The sequence below is a fragment of the Phocoena sinus genome, chromosome 15, assembly GCF_008692025.1.
Source record: "Phocoena sinus isolate mPhoSin1 chromosome 15, mPhoSin1.pri, whole genome shotgun sequence".
NCBI lineage: Eukaryota > Metazoa > Chordata > Mammalia > Artiodactyla > Phocoenidae > Phocoena > Phocoena sinus.
In genome coordinates this window covers 17,605,922-17,631,958 of record NC_045777.1, presented here as the reverse complement: position 1 = coordinate 17,631,958, position 26,037 = coordinate 17,605,922, and the positions used below count along the sequence as shown (strand labels likewise).

Sequence of the window (26,037 nt, the reverse complement as noted above, 5' to 3'; positions counted from 1 at the left end):
ATCCCACATGCCGCGGAGCGGCTGGGCCCGTGAGCCATGGCCGCTGAGCCTGCGCGTCCGGAGCCTGTGCTCCGCAACGGGAGAGGCCACAACAGTGAGAGGCCCGCGTACCGCAAACGAAACAAAACAAAACAACAAAAAAACAGGCAGGACCCTGTGGGGCTCATGGGCACAGAAGCCTTTCTGTGCCTCCTGTTCCTTGTTTGTAGGGAAAAGAGTCTAGCCTCCCTGACCTGCCCTGAGTTCGAAAGGGCAGCTTCAAACAGGTAATAATCAGGGAAGGGAGGGGATGGAGACAGAGACAAGGGAGGAGCAGCCCAGAAACAACAGTGCAGCCTTGGGGCAGGGTCCTGGCTCTGCCTCAAGGGATGCATGGAACAATATCTCTGAGCTCTTTACAGAACTAAAACCCCCAACGAATGCAAGATGTTAGCATTCTTCATTCCAAAGAAGATCACAGTTTGATAACCTCATCAAGAGACCACCTGAGGCCAAATTAAAGGAACCAGAAAGGCTCATTAGGAAGAGACTACCTGAAATCAGATTAAAGGAGTGCAGGCCCTGCACACACCCTAATGTTATCAGCAACCCCACCCTTGAACTACTGCTGTAAAACTCCTCACCAAATCCTCCTGGATCGGGGGACACAGATTTTGGAGGGCATGAGCCCGCTGTGTTCCCCTTTGCCTGCCAAAGCAGTAAAGCTGGTCTTTTCTACTTCACCCAAAACTTTGAGATTCGATTTGGCACCAGTGCACAGAGGCCAAGTTCTCCACATCAGTGTGGTCACATAGGACCTCGTGAGCCACCCTAAGGACTTGTGCTTTTAATCTCAGTGACACAAGAAACCACTGGAAGGTTAGGCACAGAGGGGTGATGTTGTGATTTGCCTCGCGGTTTAATAAGATCCTTCTGGCCACTGTGTTGAGAAAACAGAGCAGGGGCCAGGGCTAAAGCTGAGAGGCCATTGTGGAGGCCACGCTAGTAATACAGGTTGGAGGCTGCAGTGGCTTGGACCAAAGAGCTAGCAGTAGAGGCTGTAAAAAATGATCAAGGTCTTGCTATATATTGAAGGACGAGTCAAGAGAATGTGCTTATGGATGGGATGTGGGGAGTGAACAGGGATGCTTTGCACAAAGCAAGGGGGCACCAATCACAGAGAATAGGTGTGCTCCCTGGAGCTTCCCTGGAGTTTGCAATCCAGGGCTTTAAATGTGACAAAAGTGAGGAATCAAGGTTTCTGACTTGAGCCATTGATAAAATGGAGTTGCCATTAACGGAGGTGGAGAAGAGCATGAGGAGAATGAGTATGAGTCTGGTGGTGGCTGAAGGATGATCAGGCCAGCTGTGGACGTGTTTAACTCCAGTGGCTGATTAGCGACGCAGGTTGGATAGGTCTAACAGGATAAATGACTGGATAATTTGGATAAATGACTCCGGAGGGCAGGGGAGAGGTCTGGCTTGGAGATGTCAACTGGAGAAATCATTAGCATAGGGATAGATTTTAAAGCCAAAGGACTGGAGGAAATAATTAGAGGAATGAGTGTGGATCAAGGGTCAACAAGCTATGGCCACTGCCAAATGCAACCAGCTAATTGTTCTGTAAATAAAATTCTACTGGAACACTGCCACACCCATTCATTTCTACGGTCAGAGTGAGATGTTTGAAATTGGGATTACAGCGGTATTATAGGTAATTTTAAGATGGTCCCCTGCCCATAACTAACAGAAATCTTGCATAGATCACTGGTTTGGTTTTTCCAAGTCACACACCCTTGGTTAAAAAGCAGTCTGCCGAGTCTGGCCACACACCACTTAATACAGTTCTCGGTAGAGAGGAAATTAAATGCTTTATGTACAGACTTTCACGTAGGACACCATAGAGAAACTGGTGGGATGACCATCCCCATTTTACAGATGGGGGCACTAAAATGTACAGAATGCAAGTAATTTAATCAAGGTTACACAACAAATTACTGAATAGAGCCTAGATATAGCCCAGATCCCTCTGACTCCAAAGTGTTTTCTGAATCACCCCTTTCTTCCATCACCTGGTGGACATGTGGGTTCAGAAAAGCTGAAAGACAGTCACACTAAAGTCACCTACTAGTGGAAAAATCAGCACATCTCGGCCCCAGGCTGAGGTTCTTTTTACCACATCACACTACCACTCCACAAGTCAAGAAGTCCTTTTCCACGAAGCCAACTTATAGTCGACCCTCGGTGTCCGCAGGAATTGGATCCAGGATAACAAAATAACAAAATCCACTGAAGCTAAATTCTTTATATAAAACGGCGCACTGCAGTTGACCTTCCACACTGGGGGTTCCTCGTGGGAGGATTTAACCAACCGTGCATTGATTTCGAAATCAATCTGCGGATATGGAACCCACAGACATGGAACCCACGGATACAGAGGGCTAACTGTGCTTTATTTTGATTCAACTAGGTCTTTTTCTTCCCCGTCTTACTCACTGTGAAAAGACTTCTTTAGGAAAGATTCCTGTTTTGTCTAATCTTCTAAGTTGCTTTACCCTTCTTTTTTTTCTTCATAATTCTTTAGTGGATCCATGTATTCCCTCCCCACAATTTCATTTCTTTTTCTATCTAACAGCACGGAACTTTCCATCCCTTTGATAGAGTTCTACAACAAAGGTTAATTACTTTATAATTTCATTCTCTTTAAAAAAAAAAAAGCACACTAAAATTGCTAATTTTAACTGTGCTTCTTGTCAGTAGGTTCATGTAAATTCACTGTAATTAAAACAGATGTTTTCTTGTGCCTAACACTCAGGTGGTAATTTAAGGAAAATTTTCATTTCAACATAAAGGAGGACAGAGTGTTATCAAGGGAAGTTCTCTCCTCTCTTCTCCTGTCTTATCCTTTCCTCTTCTTTCTTCCCCTCCATTTTTGTATCTGAAAAGTGGCACTAATGGTGAACTTTGAGGGTAGTTGTGAGAAGTAACAAGTCAGTTTTTGTAAAAGCACAGAGCCCTGCACGGTCAGCACAAGTTTTCCTTCCTATCATCTTGTCTAGGTTTTTTTTTGTTTTTTTTTTTAATTTATTTATTTTTTGCCTTTCCATTCCAGGTGCCATATTTGTTGGTTAGTTGGTTGTTGTTCATTATAGAGGCTCAGAACTAACTTAAAAGTAGAGATAATTTGAAAATGGTTCAGAGGAGTCTGTCTTACAGAGACAAGATAGATTTAAACAATTTCAATCCACTTTGTAATTTCCAGTCTTGCTGGAGGAAAGATAATTTTTTTCTGGATAAATTTTTATATCTTAAGGTGTCAAACATACCTTTTTAATGGAACTATACAGTGGTGTATTAGCAAATGTTTCACAGCCAGCTCTCCAGGAAAACAAAACAAAATAAAAACTCAATATGTTTCCTGATTTCCATGGTGTAAATATCTCCACCGTGGTTGATCTTAAGCAGTGAATGTGATATCACTGGGTTCAGAGGTTAGAAGAGAGGCTAATGATTAGCTCTATCAAGCCAGTATCAGCTGGTTTTGAGTGTAAATAAAATATATTATACACGTCTTTACCTTCTTAGCATATATAAGCAGGGCCCCGTGATATAATGAAAGAGGCATGGGTTTCGATATTAGCTATTCATTCGTTTAACAAATAGTTAATGAGCATCTACTAGGTGCCAGGCAGACAATAAACACACACACACACACACACACACACACACACACACACACACACACACACACACACAGTATTTCAGGTAATGATAAGTACTACAGAAAAGGATAAAACAGAGAGAGTGTTTAGGGAGATACTGGCCAGGAATAGGATTGTATCTTAGATAGGGTTGGGAGAAAAGCACAGATAAGATTTTGGGGTCTACTTACTGGCTCTGACATTTGTTACTTAAGTAGCCTTAGACAGGTTCCTTAAACTATCTGAGCCTCAGATTTCTCTTCCACCCAGTATCAGTAGCATCTACCTCACAGTATTTGGCAACTGACTATATGAATGAAGAATATCAGCTCAACACCTAGCTCGTAATGGACATTCAAAAACTGTAACTGCACTTCTCCTTACCCTTTATGATAGCTCAAGGTCATCTCTGCAAAGATTAACAATGTACTGAGCCCCAATTAAATGATGGCTCAGCAGTTACTAAGATGTGTATAGCTTTTTATCCTTAACTAAATGACTATGGATTTCACCACTTATTGCCTTGTTGTTATCGCTTTTTATACTTTTCTTCTCACTATCCTCTTTTCCAGATTTTATGTGCTGCATCTTGCTACTGTACAAGTACACATCCCTAGCAACATGCAGCCTCGTTACTGCATCTTGTTACTGTACAAGTACACGTCCCTAGCAACATGAAGCTTCTTGTCACCGTATCTTGTTACTGTACAAGTACATATCCCTAGCAACATGCAGTCTCCTTCTAGCTTCATGTGACCTGAGAAACCAGATAATTAACCTTGTTAGAAACGCACATAAAATACAAGCACTCATTCCTAAAATATCATTCTTCTCTATGATGAAAGTACATGTCTTATACTAAATGCAATAATATACGTATTATATGTGATTAAGGATATATTAAATGTGATTAAGCATATTATGTTAATATATTATATACTATATGATTAATAATCAATTAGATTTTTATACAATTATTATAAATTATATGGGAATCTACATTCCTTATTGCAAAATAAGAAAAATGATAGTTTGCTTTTTCATGTTTGGTGTTAAGATTAAACAAATCTACGTTGCTGATGAAAATGTAGTATAATAAGGACCTCTATGGAGGAGTATCTGTCATCATCTAACAAAAATTCATATGCATTTATGCATTGACCCCAGTAATCCAACTTTCAGGAACTTCTCATGAAAATACATCTCCACAATACCAAACAACATATGCAGAATACTGGATACAGTATTATTTGTCATAGCAAAAAATGGGAACAACCAAGTGTCCACAGGACCCTACCTGAATTAACCATGGTATATCCACGAAATGAAGTCCCACACAGCTATAAAAAAGAATGACACAAATCTGTACAAACTGACATGGACTGATTTCAAGGATATATTAAGTGAACAAAAACAAGATGCAGAGTATACCTACTACGCTATCTTTTACATAAAAATAAGAGAAATAAAGATAATTTCTACTTTTTTGCAAAATGAACTATAGGAAAGATGTATCTGAAATAAATACAAATGGTTACCTTTCAGGTGCAGGTAAGAACAGTGTGAAAGAGAGATGCTGGCAATTCTTCTCTGAGTGTACCTTTTGATACAGTTTTGACTTTTGAACCAAGAAACTGTTTTGATGTTAGAAACAATGACATTGAACAAAAAAGGATGGGGGGAAGGCAGACCTTAAAATTGAAATAAATGAACCTAATAGGGTATCAAATTGATTATAACCATCCAGAGAAAAGAATGAACTTTTGGATATGGTATTGTGACTACTCAAGGAGAGAAAACGTAAAAAGAAAATCTTTAACCTAATTTAGTAGTTTTCTTGTTTGTTAGGAGGACTGGTATTATAATTCTGAGACTACTTTGTGTGTATTGCAGCATGAACAAATGAAAAAAATATGTGAATGTTGGGGTTTTCACTGTGGGAGGAGGGAGATAGATATATATGGATGGAGGGCAAGTGCAGAAGAATCCTGAGGTGTTGGATTTGAATTAGTGTGAGTTCATGATTTAAAACAGATAAAATTATATTCCCCAGCTCTACCTTCTTGAAGAGCCTAGAGGCAATAACACCCCGTTGAGCACAACTAAGATGCATTTCTGAAAACAACCAGAAATCCTCAGCTAAGTGGTTAACTCCAGGTCTGGGGCAGAGACGTTACAAGGAGAGTCTGGAATATTCTGTTGCACCAGAAGCAAGAAAGACTAATGAGAGCATGTCCAAAGGACCTAGGAGTCACTCTGAAGGGACTCCCACTAGCCATATTTGAGACAGTTTGAGCATTGAAAAGAATAATGATAGTAATGGATTTTAACACATTGAGGAAGAAAAAATGACCCAAGAGTCAACAGGGAAAAAAAATGGGGAGGGGGGATGAGGAGAGAGAAGCTCTTTTATAAAGAAGAATGCAAATTAATACATGTAGAGGGAATGCTAGATTTAGAGCACCCTTTTGTAAATATCAGCGTAATAATTGATTCAGGAGAGGATTATCAAGGAGTGTTAAAACCATTGGGTCAAAAGTTCTTGGGGAGACCCAGAATTGCCAAAGCAATCTTGAGGAAAAAGAACAAAGCAGGAGGCATAACCCTCCCAGACTTCAGACAATACTACAAAGCTGCAGTAATCAAAACAGTGTGGTACTGGCACAAAAACAGACATACAGATCAATGGAACAGAATAGAGAGCCCAGAAATAAACCCACGCACTTACGGTCAATTAATCTTCGACAAAGGAGGCAAGAATATTAAATGGGAAAAAGTCTCTTCAGCAAGTAGTGCTGGGAAAGTTGGACAGCTGCACGTAAATCAATGAAGTTAGAACACACCCTCACACCAAAAATTAACTCAAAATGGCTTAAAGACTTAAACATAAGATATGACACCATAAAACTCCTAGAAGAGATCATAGGCAAAACATTCTCTGACATAAATCATACCAATGTTTTCTTAGGTGAGTCTCCCAAGGCAGTAGAAATAAAAACAAAAACAAACAAACAAAAACAAGTGGGGCCTGGGACTTCCCTGGTGGTCCAGTGGTTAAGACTTCACCTTCCAATGCAGGGGGTGCAGTTTTGATCCCTTGTCAGGGAGCTAAGATCCCACATTCCTTGTGGCCAAAACCCCAAAAACCAGAAAAGCAACAAAAGGAATGTTGTAACAAATTCAATAAAGACTTTAAAAATAGTCCACATCAAAAAACTCTTAAAAAAACAAACAAAAAAACAAATGGGACCTAATCAAGCTTACAGGCTTTTGTACAGCAAAGGAAACATAAACAAAATGAAAAGACAATCCACAGAATGGGAGAGAATATTTGCAAATGATTTGACCAACAAGGGCTTAATTTTTAAAATATACAAACAGCTCATACAACTCAACAACAAAAAAAGCAAACAACCCAATCAAAAAATGGGCAGAAGACTTAAATAGACATTTCTCCAAACAAGACATACAGATGGCCAATAGGCACATGAAAATATGCTCAACATCACTAATTATTGGAGAAATGCAAATCAAAACTACCACGAGGTACCACCTCTCACTAGTCAGAATGGCCGTCATTAAAAAAGTTTACAAATAACAAATGCTGGAGAGGGTGTGGAGAAAAGGGAACCCTCTTACACTGTTGGTGGGAATGTAAATTGGTGCAGCCACTATGGAAAACAGTATGGAGGTTCCTCAAAAAACTAAAAAGAGAGTTGCCGTGTGATCCAGCAATCCCACTCCTGGGCATATACCCAGACAAAAAACTCTAATCTGAAAAGATACATGCACCCCAATGTTCATAGCAGCACTATTTACAATAGTCAAGATATGGAAACAACCTAAGTGTCCATCAACAGACAAATGGATAAAGAAGATGTGATACACACACACACACACACACACACACACACACACACACACACACACACACGAATGCAATATTACTCAGCTATCAAAAAGCATGAAATAATGCCATCTGCTGCAACATGGATGGACCTAGAGATTATCATACTAAGCAAAGTAAGTCAGAAAGAGAAAGACAAATACCATATGACATCACTAATATGTGGAATCTAAAATATGAGACAAATCAACATATCTATGAAACAAAAACAGACTCACAGATATAGAGAACAGACTTGTGGTTGCCAAGGGGGAAAGGGGGTAGAGGAGAGAAAGACTGGTAGTTTGAGATTAGTGGAGTCAAACTGTTATATATAGGATGGATAAACAACAAGGTCCTACTGTATAGCACAGGGAACTATTGATATATTCAATATCCTGTGATAAACCATAATGGAAACAAATATGAAAAAGAATATATATATATATGTAAAACTGAGTCACTTTGCTGTACAGAAGAAATGAACACAACATTGTAAATCAACTATACTTCAATAAAATTTAAAAAAAGTTCTTGGGGAATAGGATCCTCAAGGATCTCAAAGCATCACTGCACAGGTGAGCTAATTTACGAAGAGAAAAGGTGCTGCATTTACTGTGGAGGGACTGGATGGTCCCCATCTTATCTAAGGGACCAATGCAGCAACATCAGTAGAGGGGGCTCCCTGACATTATGTACCTCTTGACATGATACAGTGAGAAATATACATCACCAACTCATATAGCATTTTTGCCAAACGTGTCTCATATTCTGGTTTGTCACATAAAATCAGGTTTAATATTATTGGAAATATGAATGTGGATTATCTATTTGATTATTTTAAAATTAATGCTAAATTTCTTAGGTGTTCTATGGTCCTGTGGGTATGGAGGAGAATGGCCTTATCCTTAGGTCATGTCATATATCCTAAAGAATTTAAGGGTCAGGTATCATGACTTCTGCCACTTACTTTCAAAGAGCTAAAAAAATTCTATGTATGTTTATATATAGTTCCATATCAAATATATCATACCTAGGTATCATATATATATATGAAAACATAGATAGCAAGGTGTTCAGAAATGCTGAATCTAGTGAAGGGTTTACAGATCTCGTTTGTACTATTCTTTCAAATTTTCTATGGTTTTGAAACATTTCAAAGTAAGATCTTGGGTATGAGTCATTATATAAAATATAACATGCCTTTGAGTGTCTAGATTCCATTTCACAGTCTTGGCTGTGGTCTGGTTGAAGGCAGAGAAGTAACCATCTAATAAATGAGTCACGGTTTTGTATGAGACATTTGCGAAGAAAAGGGGAAAAATAAAGAACCTGTTTAGTCTCCTATTAACGATGACCTCCCAGATGAAGCAACAGGGCTCAGTGGCCATGACCTCCTCTCACCAGTGGTGGATTACTTCACACGCTCACGAAAGCACCGGGGTGATGAAATTCCTAATTCCGTATATTCCCCAGAAGACAATTTTGTAGCACAGATGAAAGCAGCGTGAATCCAGTCAGTTCAATCTGCAAGGCTGCTCCTTGGTTCCCCAAAGGGGGTTTCCGTTAATGGACTAGAGCTGAGCTCCATCCCCAGCTCGACCTTGAGGTGAATGAGCTCCCAACAAACAGAGATGGTGCCTCTCCCCTCTTTAGGAGAAATGGAACCTAATCCCGGCATGCAGAGGGCACTGTGCTCTTCTGAGACTTTCCTGCAGCCCAGTGGTTCCTGAGGTGGGGCCTCAGGAGGGCTACAAGATGGAGGCCTGGTGTCTTAATGTTGGTGTGTTTACTGTGATAATGACCACACATCTCGGTAGAGCAGGAATGGATGTGATATTAACGGTGTTTGATTAAAATTTAATTTCAAAGCTTTGCTGCTCTCAATTTGTTTTGATAAAGGCCTTGTGATTTTTTCTTTTCCTGATGACAAGACGAAGACAGGGAGAGGCTGAGGCATGCCTTAAGGATGGGATTTGGGATTTGCTGTTGCACATGTAGGTAACCCTCAAAAAGCAGCCCAAGGTGGGCAGAGCATCTTGGCAAAAAAAATGCCCTGAGCTGTTCCTGGGCCAAACCCTCCTGTTCATCTTCTGCATCCTGAATCTTCATGCTGGTTCTCAACAGTGGCTCCTCCCTGTCTAACAACCAGGTCCCTCATGAACACTTGTCACTAAACCCCCCTAGTTGCCCCAACTCTGCTTCTGCAACCAGGCACTGACCACATCGCCACTCCTTGAAAGTCGATGTCATCATCTACAACCAGTTACAGTGGATGTCTATAGCTCTGCAGAGATGGGTGGGTGCTTTCTGGGTTGGTTGTGCTAGAGGATTCTTTGTCAAGATTTTTTTTTTTTTTTTTAGTGCAAATGTAATAGCTACATTTAATGAAAACTTACACTCTGATAAGCATGGTTCCAATTTCTATATATACACCATCCTTTTTAATGAGCACAACAACCTGTAAGGTAGGTACTATTACTATCTCCTTTTTATAGATGAGAAACCGAGGCACCGAGAGGTTAAGCAACTTGCTCCAGGCGTATCTGGCTCCAGAGTCTGCCTTCTCAAAGAGGGCATTATTCTACCCGCTGGAGGAAGGGGCTGTACATTTTTGAAACAATGGAGCCAGATCTTGGGAAAGTTTTGGCAGCTTTATCAGAAGCTAAATCCAGGGCCACATGTCCTGGGCTGCAAAATGAAGCCAAGACGAGATGTCTGACCCTCTCTGTTAGAGGATGGATGGCAACAGGCTCATAGGAAACAGGGCACTCAGAACTTCTGGAGAAGCTGGTCTTGGGGAGAGCTGTACCCACAGAAGACCGAGGTTCATTACAAGATAGGAAGATGGGGGAACAAGGTGACAGAGGCTGAGTCCCCACCGCTACTGCTACCTAGGAGCACAGTCTACAGGGGCTGCGAACAGAGTGGCTGTGAGGATGAATTTAAAGGGGATCAGGAAGGGTTTGTCATGAAGGCAGGTTTGATAAAACTTCCAGGTCTCGGATGGGACGGGGTGATGTGAGAATCGGGAGACAAGGTGAGAGGCTGGAGCTCCTTCCTCTATCTCCCTGTGGGACTCTGCAGCTGAGGATGTGGGTCTGGATCCCACCAGGGACCATCACTCAGGGGTCCTTCGACTTGCTTATATGAAGTAAGAGTACTAGACAGGACCGCCATGGAAGAGGCTCTGCTTTGAGTCAAGTGTGAGGATTTGCCTCATGTAGTAACAATGACAGAGTTCTGCCCGGATCCCTTCTAGTCAGTTTATGCCATTTTTGGGCCCTTCGGTGTTTTGTCTGCATGTGTAGAAAGCCAAAAGTTCCTGAGAATTTACTTCCCAATCCTCCATCCCCATTCCAGACCCAACCATTGGCTGGCAGCCGTGATCTGGAACGATAGTGATACATAACCTGCCCTATAGAGTTCTCCTGCAGGCCCAGGTCACAGCCCCCTGGATGTGGCCTGAAGCTGTACCTGGGCTTCCTCCCCTTCACTGTCCTGCTTCCCCCACTCCCTCCCCAGTCTCCCCTGGGAAACCTTCCTTAATCATCATTTGCAGATCAATCCACATGAGTCTGATGCCAGGAAACTAACTAAAGACACCCCTCGAGGCCAGAAGCAGTTGGCTGGAAGGAAAACTGAAATACGGTCACAGAGAAGTGTTTCTTAGATAAGTCCTAGAACCAGCAAGTCCTGTCCTACCATAAATAACATAACCACCGTGGCGGAGTTACATGCAAAATACAGCAGGGGTCTGAGAAGAACACCCAAGTTGGCCTGGGGCACTCAGGGAAAGCTTCTGGAGGAAGTAGCACATGAGCAAAGACCTGAAAGATTATAAATAGAATTCGTCCCACAAACGTGGAGGAGAGGTCATTCTGAGCAGGAGAAACAGAGCGGCATGGGCAAGGAGACAAGAGCGGGAAAAAGAGATGTGTTCTAGGAAGTACACGTGGCTCTCTCTTCCTGGAGTCTTAAGAGGCATGCTGGAAGATAAACTGCAGAAGGCAAACTCATCGGAAACTTGTGGGTGTGGAGCTGGGGGATGGGGAGGGAGAGATGGAGGCCCCAGGCTGACTTCAGGTGTTTATCTTGACTTAGTAGATGCAGTTCCTTGACGTGAGGAACACAGGGAGAGAAGTCCGTATAGAAGAGGAGACAGTTCGTTTCTGGGTACTTTTTTTTTTTTTTTTGCGGTACGCGGGCCTCTCACTGCTGTGGCCTCTCCCATTGCGGAGCACAGGCTCCGGACGCGCAGGCTCAGCGGCCATGGCTCACGGGCCCAGCCGATCCGCGGCATGTGGGATCTTCCCGGACCGGGGCACGAACCCGTGTCCCCTGCATCGGCAGGCGGACTCTCAACCACTGCGCCACCAGGGAAGCCCTGTTTCTGGGTACTTTTGAAGACGCCTGTAGGACACCCAGGTGAATATGCGGTTCTGGGTGCATTCAATGTGTGTGCCAGGTTCTTTAAGTGTATTTTCTGATCCTTATTCTTACAGAATCCAGAGCCGTCTGATTCCCAAACTCAACATGCTTCGACAATACTATCAATACACAGCTTCTCTTTCGGGAGGCATCAGTGTGGTTAAACGCTGGTGTAGCAGGTGGTATAAAGTGAGAAGAGAGATGGGGACGTAGAAAGGTCAAACTTGAGCGTGTGTCTGCGACAGTTGCCATTGTCTAGGGGGACAGCACCCCTTGGAGTTGTGCACTGCACAGCCTGTGTGGTGCTTTACTGAAGAGCTTAGAAAAGGGGCTGATATACCAACAGAGAGATGAAAGACGCAGGAAACATAAAACCTCCTAAGCGCTAGGCATGGCCCCCCGAGCAGGTCTGGCATTCCCCGTTCCCGAGTGAGCATACGCACCGCCGCACTCACCATCCTCCTCCGTCTGCACCATCAGCTGCTCACTCTCCATCCGGCCCTCGGGGTTGGACAGCAGCAGCCGCAGCCGGATGGTCATGAAGGGGCGCAGGCCCCGCAGGGTGTAGTGGGAGGAGGTCTGAATGAGCTCTTCGGCCTCATACTGCTGCTGGTTGAACACGTACTGGTACTGCACCGTGAGGTTGTAGCTGTGGCAGCGGGTCACCGCGTAGCCGAAGGGCTCCCACTGGAGCGTCAGCTGCCGGGCTCGGATGTCCACGATCTCCACGTTTTGCGGGCCGTGCACCGGGTCTGCAAGACACACACGCAAGACACAGGGCTCTGAGGAGGCTGTCAGGAAGGTGGGGTGGAGACCCCGCTAAAACAGGGGAGAACAGCTCTTCAAACTCAGCCCAGTCACTCAGCCACTGCCTTCCTGATTTCGTCACCTAGAGTATAATTTAATTAACATTTTTCTGTAAATCAAACTCCTTCTTCTTTTTTAAATAAGGCATCTAAAAGAAAACACAGCTATTTAAAGGGAAAACCTGAATCACTTGCCATAAATAAACGTTTACCATTTAAAACAACGCACAGTTGTTTTCATCAGGGTACCACCAAAAACCATGTTGGGTACCACTAACAGCACTTTGGGGAAATACTCATTGAGAAGGATGCTGGAGTTCTGATCCACCTCTTTACATTTCACATGGCCACATCCCCTCTCCTTGAGAAACCAGCCCCATTTCTTTAGCTCACCACACTGAGGTGCACAGTCTAGAAATCAAATTGCATCCTCAACACACAGCATCCTCAACAGGCCACTGTGACCCATTGACAGTGCCTTGGAATTTCCCTTCCTTTCACTGACGACACAACTCATCCTTTCCTAGCCTCCCACAACAGTCCTCAACCCTTCCTTCTTTCCTCTCCACTTTTTTCCAAACAGGCCCCTCCAGGGGCATCATTCTAAAAACAGATCTGATCCAGCAATCCCACTCCTGGGTATGTATTCAGACAAACTATAATTCAAAAAGATACCTGCACCCCTATGTTCACAGCAGCAGTATTCACAATAGCCAAGACATGGAAACAACCTAAATGTCCATTGACAGAGGGATGGATAAAGAAGATGTAGCATACATATACAGTGAAATATTCCTCAGCCATAAAAAAGAAAGCAATAATGCCATTTGCAGCTACATGGATGGACCTAGAGATTATCACATTAAGCAAAGTGAGTCAGAAAGAGAAAGACAAATACCATATGACATCACTTATATGTGGGATCTACAATATGCCACAAATGAACTTACCTACGAAACAGACTCACAGACATAGAGAACAGACTTGTGGTTGCCAAGGAGGAGGGGGTTCCGGGGAGGGAAGGACTGGGAGTTTGGGATTACCAGATGTACAGTATTATACATAGAAACCACCAGGTCCTACTGTGTAGCACAGGGAACTATATTCAGTATCTTATAATAAACCTTAATGGAAAAGAATATGAAAAGGAATATATATATATAACTGAATCACTTTGTTGTACACCGGAAACAAATACAACATTGTAAATCAGCTATACTTCAATTTAAAAAAATAACAACAGAGCTGATCATGCCTTCTCACCTTAGTGCTGTCTCCCATTCCAGCCCTCCCTACTGATCTTGGTCCCAGACCCCCATATATAACATTGGCTATGTTTATTTTATTATGAATATTCTATTTACACTTTACACAAAAATTAAATAGATGTGTTTGTGCACAACAGATAATAAAAAACAAAACTTTTCTTTTTTTAATCCCCATATTGTAAAGCTCATTCTATACGGTTTAGGCACTTGTTACGAGAGAAACGTAACTTCTTTCATGATTGGCATTCCCCATAAGTTCTTCTGTCAGACTCTCTTCGCTGGGAGTAGTGAAGCACAGGCTAGAGATTCAATCCGTGTACTTCCCGCCCACCATGCTACCTCACTAGCTGTGTGACCTTGGGCAAGGGCACTGCATCTCTGAGCCTTCATTTCTTCATCTATAAAGTGGAAATTATTGCGCTAATCTCAGAGGGCCATTAATGTACATAAAATGAACTGTAAAGAGAGAGAGAAAATTGTCTCTACCTAACAGTGGGCATTCCTCTTAGAGAAAATGGCCCTTCTTGGAGAAATGCTTTAAGAAGCTTGTTTGGAGTAGACACTGCAGTCCCAGGGCCTTGGGATCGATCGGCTGTGCTTAGCCTTTAGAGGAAGAGAAAAATGAACTCACTGGCTGCTGGGATTGAATAGGAGAGGATGGGGGTGAACAAGATGGTGTATTTTTGGGTGGAGCTCAATGAGACTGTTCTCATGTGACTCCTAGTCTTCAACAGGGTCCTCAAAATACCACAAGATGATTGGCTGTGATTTGATTTCCTGGGGCTTCTGAGATCTGCATGCCTCATTTGGGCCAAATAAGATGTTTCATGGGTACAAAGGGACCAGAGGCAAAGGGGACTTGGAAAATATGTCCATGTGTGTTACTGACACCTTGAGAGATGATTTGGGCTTTCTCAGGCTATGGAATTAAGAGGTTCAAGGACATCTCAGTTCAAGTGCAAAAGACAAGACCTCTGGTGGCCCTGTGGATTAGATACATGTGGGTGAAAGTGTTCTGTAAGTTCGAGAACTAGCATTCAAGAAAGGGCAAGACAGTGGCTCTTTATTAAGCAATAACTATGGGCTGGGCAGTTGCGTGCTGTAAACAACTGTCCGACGTAGGGAACTGAGGCCAACGAAGGGACATGACTTGCCCAGGGCCACACATCTACGTCCCCAGCTCTGGACTCCCACAGCACTTTGCACAGCTATCCAGCCCGCTCAGCACCCGTCACGCTTTCTAGGAACCGCTTGTTCCTTTATACATCATTCCTCCCAGGCTGCAAGGGACCATGTGCTGTTTGTCCAGCAACCCCAGCACATGGTACTGAGTCTGCTGATGGGCCAGTTCATGTTGCTTAAACTGAGATGAACAGATGGTGACCTGTTTTTGAGAACTGAGCTTGGACCCCCTTGACTCCACAGTCCCCTGTTCTGTCCCCTCTAGCATGTCACCGAGTCTTTAAGGTGAACTTATCTATTTTTCAATTCAAGCAAGAGAACGTCTTAAGATCCTACATGATGGAAACTAGTTTTCAAAATGTATGATGGAGGCACTCATGCTTTCACTATAACGCCCCCAAACATCAGATGCCAAACCCAGCTTCTGCTCCGGTAATTGCCTACAGCAGGTAGAGTCTCAGGTTTACATTCCGGTTGGTACAAACAAGTCAGAAATTGCTGAGAACGCCTTGTGTGTACAGTGGAGACTGGTTTGTTGAACTTACATCCCTCGTGTAAATATGCCCAAGCCTAGAGCCTATGGTTTCTGCCTCCAGATAAGACTCCGTGCATATGACCTTCTTGAGTAACAGCCTACAGGCCCCCGAGATGGCATACAGGGGGAAGAGAGTATGGCTTACCTGGGAAGCTGGGAAGTCTTCCTCTGATGGACAAGTAAAGTGGCTTGGCCTCTGGGTTCACTGTCTCTATGCCCTTAGACTTGGCAATGAGGGCCCTGTCCCGAGTCCTGTGGATTGAGGAGCACACTCCGGCCATCTGCAGACTCTGCCCCCCTCCTGAAGCAGGAGTCAATGGGCCAACGTCTCCACCTGGTCCTTGGGCTCCCCATTCTGGACCAGGCTCCAGACACCTGACAGCCTAGAATTCCCTGTCCCAGTGGCTTCAAACTCATTTCTGGGGCTTGTGTGAACCTCTTCCCTTGGTTTGGCCATCCAAGGTCACACCATATTCCATGTATGTACCCCTAGGCCCAACGGGTGACCAGACTATGGCTGTTTGGAGGAGGAGACCTTTGTGGGGAGGGATGGAGTCAGGTGAAAGGAGAAGGAAAGAGGCTGCAGGTCTGTGTGTGTATCTTGTCCCAGACCCATTTGCGTTCTTACATATGTGAGGGACAAGTGTATATGTGCGTGTGTGACTGACTCATATTTTCAGAAGCTTCTTTGTTCTGCAGCTGCCTCTGGAAAGGGAGGGTGGGCCTCCTCACTTCTGATCACTGACCACTCCTCTCCTTTCCATGTTAGACCTTACTGAAGTACCATTTTCAACCTAATACCAGAGCCCAACCTGCAACATGTACCTTTCCACCTCCGAATTCCCTCCCTCGTTTTCCACTGCTCACTCTTTGAGCCCTACATTCCTAAAGCAGAGTGAGTGTTGCATCCTGAATCCTTTTACACCTCCATCTTCCCTCTGCTTGGGCTGCCACTGGCAAATCCCTATTCAATATATTCAAGGCCGGGCTCCAATGCCACCCTTTCTTTGTAACTTTCTCCAAAAGCCTTTCTTGCCCAGGCAGAATGAATCATCTGTTTTCTTTAATACTTCTCCCATAGTCCTTATCAAATTGCAGATTAATGTCTGGATGTTCGGTTCATGCTCACCTCCCCTGCTAACCTGTGAGCACCTAGATCTCTTCATTTTTAAAACTGGACGTATAGCTGATTAATAAATGAAGAATGAGTAAAATACAGAAAGCAGGGGATAACTGAAGACCAAACCAGAATCAAGGCCTTAACATCCTGCAGGGGAAGTGCAGTAAGTGAAGGGGTGAAATCAGGGCTCTCTCTATACTCCAACTGTTAAGGTAATCTTGTGGTTAAGTTAGAATTCCAGCCTCTTGTTTTATATGGACTCAGCCTCCATTCCTGCTGTCAAAGGCAATAGCTGTAGAATCTCCTAATGACCTTCATCAAGGCAGAACACCTTATTTAAAAAAGGAGCAGCAAAGCAGACTTCCAATTCATGAATTTTCTATGTATTCATCTTTGCATGTGGAGTCGGCTGTAACATACGTACTATTCAAAGTTGAACCTAAATTGAGATAATTTGGGGCATGGGGCTGAAAATGTGGAGGTGGATAGCTTGTATGTAAAATTAATTTTTTATCCATTTGGAGATACGATTTGAGTTCCTTTCAAATTAAACTGCAATGGAGTCCTAGGCAGCTGGAAACATTATTGCCGACATAATTTGATACTGAAGGAGCAGTAATACATTGACAGTTCGATGTGACCATTAATTTGCAACTTCTGCATGGAAATGCTACATGAAGGGAAAAAAGGTAAAAGGAACAAAAATAAAATCCATCTTCTTTCAACATCATCCAAACCTACTCTCTTGCTTCCTTTCTTCCATCTCCTCTAATTTATTACAGATGTTTGGTGGACAGGAATTTGTTGAATATTATCACAGACATCCTTATGCAGGTAGGCAAGGACGGGAATCCAGAGGCTTCACTTAGGGATACTGGTACCCTCACCATCCAAGGTCACTGGGTCCTACCTACCCCGACCACCAGAATCAGGTGACTCTGTTGTCACCCTCTTGCAGCGATGTCATAGAGCAGGTGTGTCATTCACATGTTCGTTGGCTTACCCAATACTGAAAAAATACTCTTGAGCAGGGAGGCATCATGACATGGTAAAAGAGTGCTGGATCTGTCATCACCTGGACCTAAAGCAAGTCACTTGTCCCATCTGCGTCTTTGCCTCATTTTTCTCATGTGTAACACGGGGATGGTACTTCTGCCTTTTAGGGCTACGAGGTGAATTAAGGAGATAGTGTCCACCAAGCTCCCAGATGGTACTTGACCCAGCTGTATTCCCTTAAATACAGCTCCCACCTCCAGAAGAGAGGCAAGGCAGGGGAGCCACTGAGATAAAATAGAAGTCCTGCAGGTGACCGTGGACCCCTGGCCTGGTTCTCAGTCCAGCTGACTGCTGGGTTCATGCTTTTTAACCAACTGTAGTTTGGAGTCAGCAAGGTCCCGTTAATGCATGTTCAGATATAGCTCTATCTATTCTTTCCTTTCTACAAACATGTCTTGGACCTCTGAGATGGGACAGGCATTAGGGATGCAGGGGAATGAGACAGACATGTTCTAGCCTTCACGAGATTCATGCTCTAGAGGGGGATGCAGACACGACAATTGTGAAGGATGGAATGATGAAGCCTGAAGGAGCTTTTGCAGGGAAAGTGCTGGGCTCCCAGGCAGCACATGTCAGAAAGACACAGCCTTACGCTGGAAACTCATCTGAGCCAATTTAATCATGACTCGTGCAAAACCTCACATTCTTTTTCATAGAAACCAGAAGCCACCAAAGAAATCTGAGGTGAGTGAGGGTTAATGATTCCTCCATAACTGCATTATTAGGTTATAATAAAAGCAACTCTCAATTCTACTACATAGATGAGCATTTATTACACAATGTTTATTAGCAAGCAGGCACAAAATAGGTCATACAATCCATCCCATAAAGCTCAATGAAGCTCAGCACCTGTCTTAGTCTTTTTAGGTGACCTGGCTCCTATCTTGCACGTAGGCTCATTGAAGGCAGTTATGACAGTATTCTCAGGTAGGAGTTGACAAACTTTTTGTTGTTGTTGTTAAAAGTCTAGATAGTAAATATTTTAAGCTTTGTGGGTCAGACAGTCTCTGTTTCAGCTATTTGTCTCTGCGGTTGTAATGCAAAGGCAGACACAGAAAATGTGTAGACAAATGGGCACGGCTGTGATTCTATGAGAGCTTATTTACAAAAATAGGGATAAACTGGGAGTTTGGGATTGACATGTACACACTGTTATATTTAAAATAAAATGCCTTTCCATGAAAAAAAAAAAAGATAGGCTAGGCTGTGGGCTGTACCTTGCCTACTCCTGGTCTAGGGGCAAATCAAGTACCATTACAGACATATCAGGTAACCAGGAATCCTTCTCAACCAACAGGTGACACAGGACTGTTTAGGAATCAAGGCTTGGATACCATCCCTAAGGCTAAGAGCTAGAGGCCTTACTGGGTTCTCCTACGTTATGTACATTTGGAAAGTGCTTTCACGATATTTTGGCCAACCCACATATTCTGAATACTTTCAATTTTACCAATTAGAGTCCATTTGCAATACTTATGCTAGTTGACAGGTCCCTGATTTCAACCACCACAATCAATTTCTGGCATTGAGTGTACTGATTAGCAAAATGAAGGTTGTGGATCAAGACACAGTATCAGAAACACCTGGGCTACGTAGCGTTGTCTCTGGAGAAGGGGCTTTCAACTGGAATACCAGGGGACTTCCCCTAACCAGTACGGTCTTGACGGGAAGCCTGGCAGCACTGGGTTACAGCTTAACCCGTAACTCATCCATAACACTCCACTGGTAAATATTTGAGAGTAAATCACCAATAGTGTAACGTGGAGTCTAGAGGCCAAGAAGGCTGTCCTGAAGGAGGGGGCCTTGGGCAAAGGATGGATGGGATTTAACGAGGTAATGGTACAAGTTTTTGGGGGGGCCGGAGAATGGAGAGTAGGGGGTGGGAAGGTTAAGCCCCAGGCAAAGGAGTCAGCACATTTAAAGTCCAAGATACAAGAAAAAAGGAGCAAATGGCCGTCAAGATTTTGCTGCACGAATGGACATGGCATATGAGCAGGAATCCCCTCCCTCCCACTGCAAATGCACACTCCATGCAGTGACGTGTCAAGCCAGTCTGAGTGTTATACACTATAGTAATGGTCCCTCCCACTATTCCTAAGAAGTAAGTGAGAAGAGCAACTAAAGTAGTTGCAACAGAGTGATGCAAGTATCCTTTGTCAAAAGTCAAGCGCTGGACAGATTCATTCTCTTAATGAATATTTTTCAGTTCCTACCACGTACCAGGCACTACACTAGATGTAGGAGTGAACCAAACAAAAATCCTCTCTGCCCTTAAGGGGCTTACATTCTCGTGGGACATGGGAGATTAAATAATATATGAGATAATCAAAAAATTAGAATGTCAGATGGCAGTAAATGCTCTAGAGAAAAATCAAGCAGGGAAGGGAGATTAGGGGGTTCAGGGAAAGTTGGGTCTAAAATATCACTTCTTTGATTTCAGGTCCTGCTACCAGCTCCTTGATCTTTCTTGATTTCTCCTCTCTCTTTACACTAAACTCCTTACTCTTTCCCTGGACACAGCTTAGCTTGAAATATTTATTGAGCACAGCTTGAAATATTTATTGAGCATCTATGGAACGGTAGGCTAAGTGTTGGGGACAAAGTGTTAACAAGAACAGACATGGTCCCTGCCACCCTGGAGCTTAAAATCTGGTGGGGGACACAGAGTGAAACAATCATAATGACAATCCAACATGTGAGCTGACAAAACTGCATGTTGTCGTAAGGGTTCTGAAGGAAAGCGATGGGGGTTAGCTGGATTAAAATGGCCATTAGGGCCTGTAGGTATGACGGTCAGGAAGATACTTCTGCAGAGCTTACATGTTGACTGAATGTTATCACCCTTCCCTCCTCGCTCTAGTCCCTCTTTTCTCTCAGCTTCCATTCATTGTTTGAACCTCAGTTGTTCTGGGAAAGCCTTCTCTCAAATGCTTATCTTTCCCATCGTTGGGTTAGGTGTCCCTCTCCACATCCCCACACTGAACGGATGAGTGAACTTGGCTGGAACGTAACACAGGGTAAAACCAGGGCTGGTGCACCAGCCCTGTCCTGTGGGCGCCACCGTTCAGCAGCCTGGGGTATGGATGGGGAGCCATGAGTCAGATACGGCCCAGGTTCAAGAGGCAACCTATGCGCTGGGGGCCACGGACCTCAGGCCAAGGGTGAGCATGACAGCTACAATCCAAGGACCTTGGGATAGTTATTAAGCCATTGTCTCTCGGCTCCAACACCCCTTCTACGCCCTGTTTCATGATGCTGGGGCTGGTATTCCATAAATGACATGTCTGCTCCATCACCTGGCTCTATGCTAGTCTCTGCCGGTAGGGGGCGATAGAGGGAGCCTGCAGGGCTCTAGGAGGAAGAAAAGAGTGCTTCCTGTTCCTGTGGGCATCACTCCAATATCACTTCTTCACCCCCCAGGGAAGTTCATTCTGTCACAGCAGTTGGATCTAGTTTGCAGTTTCTCCAGCACTCAAAGAGCAAGCTTCACTGCAGAACCTCAGACACCAGCACCATCCAAAAAGAGCTCCCTCTTCCAATTTTTAAAATGCTTCTAATTCCAGTCTGTTCCCTTGCTCTCCCCAAGCCTAGCAGTACCTGTTCCCACAGTTGCTATATTGGTATAATACTTTCATGTTCTCTTTTTACCTTTGCAGTTTCCCAGCCAATTCTTTATATATAGTTAACCAGAGGTTTCCAAACTTTCATGGTGACCTTGGTGTTTTGGTAATTTTTTCGCAGAGTTCCTAACCAAAGAAATACCTAATAGTTTCACTTACTCGTTAGTCCAAACAACTTAATAAGTATTTATAGCCTAACCACTTAACAGTGGTTTGAGAAAACAATACACACAAATCAAAAGAAAAAATGTTAATTCCATTCTTAAATAACCACGGTTGCTTACTAATGGGATACGTGCATCTGTCAAGCCCTACACAACTTCTCAAACTGTGGATCCAGATCAGAAACCGCCGCTCTTGCTGCCTGCGCCATGTTGATTTTTCTGCAATATTTGCTTTTCACCTCAGTAACAACAGGAAGGCTAGCTTGGCAAAGATATGATGTCACCGAAAGGAATGTAGCCCAATCTAATGCTGAAACTGTGGATCACCTCAACTTAGTAGTCTGTACAATGTCTGACAGATGACACTGTTTTTCGTGATCATTTAAAATTAAAATTCTAAATGCCCTCACACGGTGCCTTGGTGAGTTCATTGCAGTGGCCTGGGCTGCCTCAGAACAGTTTGAGAACCACAATAGTTGACAACTCATACCAGGCAATCCTCTCTGTTAAAGTAAATGGTGTGATGAATCTCCGAACTCTACCTTGACTGATCTAGATGCAGTACCCCAACGCCTGAACTTGATCATTTAGCGTCTCCCGCCTTCCTCTCCCCATGCTCCATTCTGCCTTGGTACCCCCTGCCTACAAATCCGATGTTCTAGCTGGCCGCACTCTGCTTCCCAGCTCTGGCGCAGACGTGGCTCTTCCCTCTCTGCCCCATCCAGATGCATCCACCTGGCGGGTTGCTGAGCAAGGAGCAGGGTGGCCAACCACACCTCCCGTCACATCAACGGCTCATGTGTTCAAATGCCAGGAAGAAATAAATGGACACCGGCACAAGATTGCAGCCTGGAAATAAAAACTGTAGAATGTTTAAAAATTACTTTTGTGGCCGAAGAAAATGGGCTGGAAAGAGAGAAGCAATTTCTAAATTACATGGTTTCGGTTTCCAGAGAAAGAGTTTCAGGGTGGGGCGGGGGGAGAAGGTGAGCCCACAGCATCTTCTGGGCTTCACTTCAATTTACACTTAATTCATGGCAAGTCCCCCTGTCTATTAAAAAAAAAGAAAAAGAAAAAAGGAAAAGGGAAAAAAAGCTGGAGAAAGAATAAAACCTGAAACATCTTTGATGGTTCAAAGCTACCTAGCGCTGAGCCCAGGTAACGTATTAGCATTCCGAACACTGCTTCTCCTTGGGACACACAGTCTGGCTGTGAACAACATGGGCCCTGGAATTAGGAAACAGTCCGTAGTGTAGCTAATCCACCATTGCTGTGATGCTGGTGAGAAGCCATTTGTAATGTAAATCAAATTATTTCCAGAATATGTCAAACAAACAAACAAAAGTAATATCTCCTGATTGGACTCTGATGCCCCCTCTCCCAGAACTACTACCTTCCCTTTCAGCTGGAGAGTTCAGCTTTTTATATTCGGATCTGAGGTCTTTCAAAGTGGAGGCTGCTCACAACAGAGAAGCCCCCACCCCAGGACATTCTTGATCTCCCAAGGAATCACATTTATCTGTAGACTCTGCTCAGGACTGCTGGACCTTGGAGAGGCCTGCCGTGTCAGCAGCCCCAGAAGTGCCTACCAAGCTTTCTTATGATGTCCAACACTTTTTTTTTTTGGAAATGTACAAGAGTGTCATTACATTGAAGGAAGAATTTCAAACAAAAACCACTGTCAGTGAAAGGTGGCTTATTCTCTGCCGAGTCTCATTTGAGACTCACCTACGTAAGGAGAAAGGGCACGTGACGAAGCAAAAGTTGTCTATCCCAGTCACCTTGTGGCAAAACAGCAAGAAGAGAACCCCAGCAGAAGAGCAGGGGCAGGAGAACAGAAGCTGGAAGACCCATCTACCCCCGATTATCTGCCTCACTCACTTGTGAAACACCCTCTGGCCTCGGTGAGCACCTCTCAGCAAAGGTGAGGGGCTAAAATGTATACACGGTGTTTCCTGGATGATCCTTCTAATAGAAGGTGGCTCCTGGCCATGGCCCTGTGAGACACCATCCTAGCACAGGCTCTTACATAAGCCGCCAAATGATAATCCTTCACCTCAGAATCCTGGAGAGGCCACCATCCTTCCCTCCGGATTTTCAACGTCAATTTACCCTTCTAAAGCTGCCTCTGCACAATGTCAGCTTTTTCTTAGGTGTGACCAGTCAAACGCCCTTCCCACACTTCATCTCCCCTCCGCCGGTAAACACCCCTGCTCAGGTGCCTGACATTTACACACTTTCTCTCTCCTGCCCATTAAAACTTATTTACGCGCTGCGTGACCTTGGATGAATCTTTTTACCCTTTCTGAACCCGTTTTACAATATCTAAAGTGAAGCTAATGATCCGTATCTCCTAGGATTCTTGTGAGATTAAAATGAAATTATATGTGCTCATATACTAGTGGGATGTTGCTGTGTAACAAACAGCCCCCAAAGTCACTGGTTTATAACAACAGACATTTGTTCTTGAGCTCTTGTCTGATCTAGGCTGGGCTCAGGCCTGCTCCATGTGTGTTTATTCCAGGGCCCAGGCTGAAAGGGCAGCGGTTACTCAGGGCATGTTCTTTCTACAACAGATGCACCAGAGCCAAGCCAACCCATGCAAGAGTTCCTAAGACCTCCTTCATGTCATGTTCAGTACTGGACACGTCCACCATATTGGCCAAAGCAAGTGCCTAGGCAAGCCCAACATCAAGGGGGCTGAGCCTCCCACAGTGGGGAAGTGGGGATTGAGGAAGTGAATATTTGCTGAACGATAACCCCAACTATCACAGATCAATATGGGTTCATGTTTTGGTTAACATGACCAGCCAGCACTTCACACAGCACAGACTTGGTCCCCTGAGGGGAGGAAAGCCTGACTTTCAGTCTGGTCTCTAGGGAGCCAGAATATTCTGCTGAAAACACAAGGCACATGTTACCTGCTCTACCCCCATGTGGACTATTCTGTGATGTGTCCCAGGGAGAGAGGGGCGGAAGTCTAACAGACACACCTGGAGGATACACCTGGCATTTTGAAGTCCCTTCTCAATCTCAGTACGAACCTTCTGATCCACCAGCCAAACTGGTCAGGTAATTCATTCCTGTCCTCACCTCCCAAATACTGGCTCAGACCACATCCCTCCAAATCCCCTGCTATCTTTTGCTCCAAATCAAAACTCCTGTGATAGGCAAAATAATGACCTCCCAAAGATGTCCACATCCTGATACCCAGAACTTGTGAATAGGCTCTCTTAGGTGGCAAAAGAAACATTGTGGATGTGATTAAGGATCTTGAAATTAAGTTAAGGAAGATTATCCTGAATTATCTGAGTGGGCTCAGTGTACTTACAAGGGTCCTTATAAGAGAGAAGCAGAGGTCAGAAAGAGGAGAGAATGCTGCTGGCCTTGAGTATGAAGGAAGAAGCCACAAGCCAGAGAATACAGGCAGCCTCTAGAAACTGGAAAAGGCAAATAAACAGATTCTCCCTTAGAGCCTACAGAAGCAGCACAGCCCTGCAGACGTATTTTAGACTTCTGACCTCCAGAATGATAAATGTGTTGTTTTAAGCCAGTAAGTCTGTGTTGATTTGTCACAGCAGCAATAAGAAACTAATACAACCTTCAAATATTATTCTGTGTGTTTCTATATTTTTACACGCTCTTCACTCTCATTGCCTGTCCTTCGTAGACGCACATTATTATATGTTTCACATATGTTCCTTTGCTTGAATGAGTTCTTACAAAATGCATGCAATTGTTTAGTATGCATGCATATTAATTATTTATGTCGGAATATGTTATAGCTCCTTCCCCTTTTCATCGCTCAGCACTCTGATTTTGACATCTGCCTAGGCTGCCATGTGCCCTCAGTCCATTACTCTCCACATTCCACAGCGTTTCACGGTGTACGTCCTCCATGGCTTATCCATCTACTCCCCAATGATGGACGTGCAGTTTGTTTCCAACTCACCACTACCAGAAACCGTGTTTAATTTTATGCAATTTTATCATGTGTGTAGCTCCATGTAAATACTGATACCACCTGATTTCAACTGTCTCCTCACAAGGCTCCCTCATGCTGACCCTTTACAGACACATTACCCTCTCCTCCCCACCATCTGAAACCCTTAGCAACCACCAATTTGTTCTCTACCTCTATAATTTTATGATTCCAAGAATGGTATATAAATGAAATCACATAGTACGTTATATTTTGAGATTTTCTTTTTCACTTAGCGTAATTCCCTTGACAATCATCCAATCTGTTGCCTCTACTAATAGATGGCTCCCTTTTTACGGCTGAGTAG

General features: G+C 43.8%; 1 protein-coding gene across 1 annotated transcript in view; it reads right to left on the bottom strand.

Annotated features, from left to right (window-relative positions):
• PTPRT (protein tyrosine phosphatase receptor type T) overlaps nt 1-26,037 on the bottom strand; it is a 776,830-nt gene that overhangs the window by 395,713 nt on the left and 355,080 nt on the right. The window contains exon 8 of the mRNA XM_032606064.1: nt 12,453-12,749. Within this exon, the coding sequence (XP_032461955.1) occupies nt 12,453-12,749 (297 nt within the window). The remainder of the gene's footprint in view (nt 1-12,452; nt 12,750-26,037) is intronic.